Below are 6,194 nucleotides of genomic sequence, written 5' to 3' on the forward strand. Positions count from 1 at the left end.
CCACATCAGTTGCCACATCAGTAGGGGTCGTGAGGTCATATTTGTGTGGGGGTCTGTAGCGGGATTGCAATATGTTCACCAATTTTAACTAAGTCACAGCTAATCGGATTAAACTATATTGTTGGACTGTGGTAGGCCCGATTATGGGTTAATCTTGATAATCCAAATCGTTTAATGTATAGAATTCGTCGAGTATATTATCCCTATAAAAAAAATCATGTTAATCAAATATTAATAACCATTTAATAATATTAAAATTTATGATTTTCATAATAAATTACAAACACAAATATAAACTGATCAAATAACTATCAATATTTAATTAATAGAATTTTTGTTAATAGAATTTTTATATATTCAACAACTTTTACATATTAAATAATTTAAATCATCCATACAGGCTCAGAGTCACACCGACCCAACAGAGAGCAACTGGACCCTGTTAACTACACGCATAAACCTCCTATGTCTATCCGCTCACCTCTACGCACATGTCGTTCGCCCCTTTCTCTGCTATTTCTTCTCTCTCTCTCTAGAGATTTTGCTATCTAATGGCGCGAGTTCTCTCACAAACCCTAACCCGAATCTCCTCATCGCCATTGCCAAACTCAACCATCCTCTACACTAAATCATCATCATCCTCCTCGCCTTTGGCTCTCTCTCCTCGCATCCTCTCCCACCGGAACCGATCGAACCAGTCTGGTAAGGCTCAGCTCGTCGAAGTTGACCTCGACTCCGACGGCAGTGGCGGCGGTGAGATCGAGGTCATGGGGGTCCGGAAGCTCGAGGATGTGATTCACAGCATCATCGTTCGGCGATCGGCGCCCGACTGGCTCCCCTTCATCCCCGGCTCGTCCTACTGGGTCCCTCCCCGACGTCGGCCTTCAGGGATTGTGGAATTGATCGGGAAGTTGACGAAACCCTTGTCGGAGGAGGAGGGTATGTCCTTCACGACGGAGCGAGGGTGGCCTTCTTCGACCTATTTCATTGAAGGTAACTCTGAAATTTCTATCCCTAGGGTGTCTGTTTGGTTTTTGAGAAAATTGAGGAAAGTAATAAAAATTGATGTTTTGAGTCTTCTAGACCTTGGTCAATGAGGTTGCTGGGGTATGCGAAGCCGAAATTCCATCGACCTTAGTTTGGTTTCCGAGAAAAATTTAGGAATGGGGTCTCGTGGAAATTTAGCTCATTTATGCCGAATTGGTGTATTAGGGTGACTGATGCGAGAATTCTTCTGTATCTAATTGATGTGGTTAGCCATTTTTAGGGTAAAATGTTTGTTACTTTGTTGTGGGTTTTGTGTGATAAAACTCATATGGTTACTATGATTGATGGGTTTTGTCTTTTCTCTCTCTTAAATTGATACAAGCTTGAGAAGAAATTTATAAGCTTGAGAAAATTTAGGAATGGAAAATGAATGAATGTTTTTAGTCTCATGGAAATTTAGCTCCATTTTGCCGAATTGGTGTATTATTGACGTCGTTAGCCATTTTTAGGGGAAAATGTTTGTTAATTTGTCGTGGGTTTTGTGTGATGAAACTTGTTAACATATGGTTACTATGATACGTTTTGTCTTTGCTCTCTGTTAAATTGATACAAGCTTGATGTTTGAATCTTGCATCTAAATTTGAAGCCTGGTGGACCTAGTTCTGCCTGAGAGGTTGAAGGTATACATAAGACGTATTCACAAATACAATGACACGGGCCATACCCCATTGCCAGCATGCAAAAGATTTGACTTTTACACAGGCCATACCCCATTGCCAGCATGCAAAAGATTTGACTTTTACAAGCGCTTGGAATAAAGACTCTACTGGGTCATGTAGTATTTGAGTTCTAAGGGGTAATCTTTGAAATATGTGGAGTCTTTTAATATGTTATTATAATTTACATCTACATGAACTGCTTGTATATTGCATTCCCTACAAATTGGAGTATACCTTGTTTTGCTCAAGAAAAGTCTTTGGAGCCATTAGCACATAAAATCCAGTGGGTTAACATCCTGGAACTAGCACTAGGGGTGTGCATGGGTCTCTTTGGTTCAGTTTAACACTAACCAATCCAATCATGTTCGGTTCCATTTTAACATAACACAAGTAATGAAGAACAAAATATTGTTTTAAAAGAAAATGAGTTAAGTTTGGTTATATATAAGTTATAACCAAATATATGAAAGATGAGGAGTAGTTTGATGGAGGATGGAGTAGATGAAGGATAAGTGTGATAATTTAGCACTAATAATCTCTTTTTCATTCTCCATTACCATGTGACAAATCAGCTTGTTAATTATTATTATTATTATTAGTATTATTATTATTATTTTAAGTTGGACATATACAACGTACTCAGAGCAACACCGTGTTCGTTTGACACGGTTAGTATGGCTGCCCTATGCACCCCCCTGCCCCTCCTTATTTTAAAAAAAATATTTTTGTACCCATTCCTGGGAGTCTAATTCAACCTATCCATTTATGCAGATAACACTATTATTTTCTTCATTTTATGCTTGTGTGTTTTGAGGTAGTTTTGGGCTTGAAGGTAAACTTAAGTAAATTGGGTATGAGTTTGGGTGGGGATGTTCCATAGTTGGGGGTTTTACCTTGCATCTTTGGTCGCAAAGTGGAGTCCTTGCCTTCTTCATATTGGGGACTTCCGTTGGGGTCTTCATTTGAGGCCAAGTCGGTTTGGGATCTAGTATTAAGAGATTTCAGAGGCAGTTGGCAAGATGGAAGAAGCATTATTTATCTAGAAGTGTTACGTTGACCTCGATAAAAATTACCTTGTCAAGTCTACGACCTACTTCATTTGTGTCTTTCTCTTCCATCCCGCCTTCGGTGGTAAAGAGATTGGAGAAATTGCAGCATGAGTCCTTTGGGGTGGGATTGAAGATGAGTAAGGAATAAAATTTTGTTTTGTTTACGTCAAAACGGTCGAACTTACACAAAACATTAGTAGGATATTGAAATTCTAATGTTTTCACTAAAACATATTGAAACTCATCGACACATTGCTAAACATACCGAAACATGAGTCTTTTATACCTATTCCAGATCCAACAAGAGTCATTTCTATTCTTCTTTTTTTTTTTAAAAAAAAAAGAAAATATTTAGAAAGAAAAATTCTTAAATTTATTAGAGAAAGTAAGGCTTGTTGATAGCATGAGGGGTGGATTTTTTCCCAAAAAACCGGACTGACCAATTGGACCAAATAGGTTTGGCTGGTTTTTGGCCAATGTTTGTACTTCAGTTCTGTTGTTTTCGGATTTATACAAATTAAATTAAAACCAACCAAACCAAACTGCTGTTAAGAGTCTCCAAATCGTAGTTGTCATTGCATATACCCTTAGTTAATCTTTGTCATCTGTACGGTGCAGCAGAGGCCACACATATTATGTAAGACCACAGCCCTCATCTCTCTCTCTATAGTGTTTAAAATGAAATAATATCAAAAAAACTAAGGTGTATAGATGTATATACATATAGACCCATGGAAATCTTTCTTTCTGTATAGTAAAGCATCATAGTTGAAAGAAACTTAGGCCATGTTTGTTTAGCGGCTTGAGTGGTCGAATTGAATTACCATGGTTGTGGGTCCCACCCACAACATGTTTGGTAGTGAAATGGAAGGGCGGATTGATAGTCCAAGGGGTTTAGTAATCCCTCTCAGTAGGAGGATTAGTTTGGTTGGGTTTTGGATGGGATTAGGAAAATAGTGAGGAGATTGAGTCTATTTTATATAATAAAAAATTATTTTTTTTACCAAGTGCAGCGGTTTGTTTTAATATTTGTTTTAATTTTATTTATATAAAATAATTTATTTATTTATTTTATATAAAAATAATTTAATAATCCCATCACCAACCATCTCCCATAAGGGGGGTGTTTGGGAAGCCTTGGGTTGGGCTATTTTAGCCTCAAATAAGAAAATAGCCAAAAAGCCTCACCTGTGCATGATTTTCAAAAAAAAAAAAAAAATAAAGTCAAATGATTACGGCTGCTGCAGCAACGCAGCCTACACTGCCACCAACAGTGTAGGCTGCAGACAGGTTTAATTACAATATTACCCCTACACAGTAATTTTGGAAAAAATAAAATCAGGGACAAATTTGTCATTTCAATTTAAACATCATTTCAAACACATTTTTCAATAGAACAACTCAAATAAAAATTCATCCTATCTTCCCAAACACAAAAACTAAAATAGCCTATTAAAATAGTCAAATAGCCAAAAAACTTAAAAAATAGCCACTTCCCAAAAGCCATACTATCATCAAAACAAACACATTTTTACTTAATTCCCTCACTAATAATCCCTACATTAACAATCTCTTTATTAACCATCCTCTCACTAACAATCTCATCCAACCGAATCCGCCAAACAAACTTGGCCTTACTGTGTTGCTATTCCAAACACATTCAACACTAGGGCTGTGTTTAGATCATTGATTTGGGTAAAGAATTGAAAAGGGAAAGAAAAATGTAAATAAAATATAAGTTTCTCTATTTCTCTACCCTTTTCCATTTCCTTTATTAATCTTTACTCAAACTCATGATTCAAACTCAGCCTAAAATTCAAAGAAACACGCTATTGAAGCAGTTATATGATGTATTATAAAAATCTTGACAATTTGCTTGCTTTTAAATAATAAAACTAGGAGAGTAAAACCATTGATTGAACATGCAGTGGAAAATAGTCAAGAATTTTTGAATGCCTAAATAATTTTTTTTATTTTTTGATTGCAGGTAGTGCACCAATGCATCCAGTTCCACTGGAGCTGCAGGCGGAGCTGAAGGTTGAGGACAACTTGGATAATGCATCTCGATCTGAGGATGAGGAAGGTTAAAAATCATCACTTTGCAGAAATGCTTGCTAGGGTGAGTGAGCTTACCATAGCAGCAAGCACTGCCTTTTTAACATGGAACTCTTACTTTTAGCATAGCACTAAGTTTTTAAGTGATGGGACTTAACCTACTTTCTCTTGTGCATTTAGGCTATTGATTTGGGTAATGGCTCTGATTTTTGTGTTCAGGGACATACCTTAAATCTGTTGCACCTGAAACTAATGATATTGTGGTATTTTTCTGGTACTGCTTGATACAAACATATCTGCATAAAAAAAAAGGTCTTGTTTGATTAGATTTGTAGTTATTTTATTTTGTTTTGTTTATTTATTATTATATGAGCTAGGTTCACACTTGCAAACTATGTATAAAAAATTATAAAACCAAAAAAGTAGATGAATGGTTTTTCTGTCCTATCTGGCTCTGTAATGTGTGACAAGTAGTGGCAAGGCATATCATATTATCTTTTAACTGTCTTAGTGGTTGGAATTTGCAGGGTTGCTGGCTCACATTTGTACATAAATCTAAAACTGAAAAAAAAAAAAAAAAAATGAAAATGCTAGAAAGTGAAGCTGTGTGGGAGAAAGGCAAGTGAGGCAAATGGATGTCTGTACAGATGGAACCTTTGATATTGTGAGGCTCCTGGGATCTTAATAGAGTTGCTGCTTTTCTAGTTGTCAAGCTCTCATCAGTTTTACCTAAAAGCATAGCCCTTCTGTTGTGTTGTTTTACATTACCATGAAAAATGCTATTGTATGTTTTAGACATGGATATAGGCTAGATGTTGCATTGCATTTATTGCTTTTGATCATTTTCCGATCATTAGCACTAATGGTCTATTGCACGTGTTGCTGTACTCATGTCCAAACATAACCCTTGCCATTCGTAGCCCCCCTTAGCCAGGATTCTTGACTCGGACATGGGGTTTGTTGTGACAAGGGGAGCATCTTCAGTTGGAATTAGAGTTTGCGTTGACAGCCAATATAGGGTTTTTTTTTTCCTTCAACAGAGAACATCCAGTTAGGTTGGTATTTGGTATTTGCTGTATGATTATGTTTATTTTCAACTGTCGTAAACGAGTTGGGAGAAATTTTATACATGTTTGTTTGTAACTGTACTGTATGAATTCCAATTTGGTTGCAATCAGGCTATAGCCTACTATGCAAAGCAGCTGCTCAGATCCAAGCAAAAACATGTCACTATTGAATGGAATAAATATGTTTAGAACTTAGATTATTGCACAATCACCTTGGCCTCAGATTTTAGAGATTTTAAATAAGTGTTATTCTGAGATGTTTTTGGCTATATTTGTGTGCGGCATTTGTAATTTCTTGAATTCTTCTTAGGTTTGAA

At 36.5% G+C, this 6,194-nt stretch overlaps 1 protein-coding gene across 1 annotated transcript; it reads left to right on the forward strand.

Annotated features, from left to right (window-relative positions):
- The first annotated feature begins 380 nt into the window (after positions 1-380).
- LOC114281480 (uncharacterized) lies at positions 381-5,953 on the forward strand. Its single transcript, XM_028223933.2, has 3 exons — positions 381-993; positions 4,743-4,874; positions 5,338-5,953. The coding sequence occupies exons 1-2, from the start codon at positions 552-554 to the stop codon at positions 4,841-4,843; spliced, it is 543 nt and encodes a 180-aa protein (XP_028079734.1). The 5' UTR covers positions 381-551; the 3' UTR covers positions 4,844-4,874; positions 5,338-5,953.
- Positions 5,954-6,194: the final 241 nt, after the last annotated feature.

This window comes from Camellia sinensis, chromosome 4, assembly GCF_055761805.1.
Source record: "Camellia sinensis isolate YWXY chromosome 4, ASM5576180v1, whole genome shotgun sequence".
Classification (NCBI taxonomy): domain Eukaryota; kingdom Viridiplantae; phylum Streptophyta; class Magnoliopsida; order Ericales; family Theaceae; genus Camellia; species Camellia sinensis.

What these genes read in the sequence shown, in the direction of transcription:
- LOC114281480 (XM_028223933.2), top strand. Translation starts at nt 552, where the DNA reads ATGGCGCGAGTTCTCTCACAAACCCTAACCCGAATCTCCTCATCGCCA. An exon ending in TTCGACCTATTTCATTGAAG is followed by an intron (nt 994 to 4,742) that starts GTAACTCTGAAA and finishes TTTTGATTGCAG; the next exon opens with GTAGTGCACCAATGCATCCA.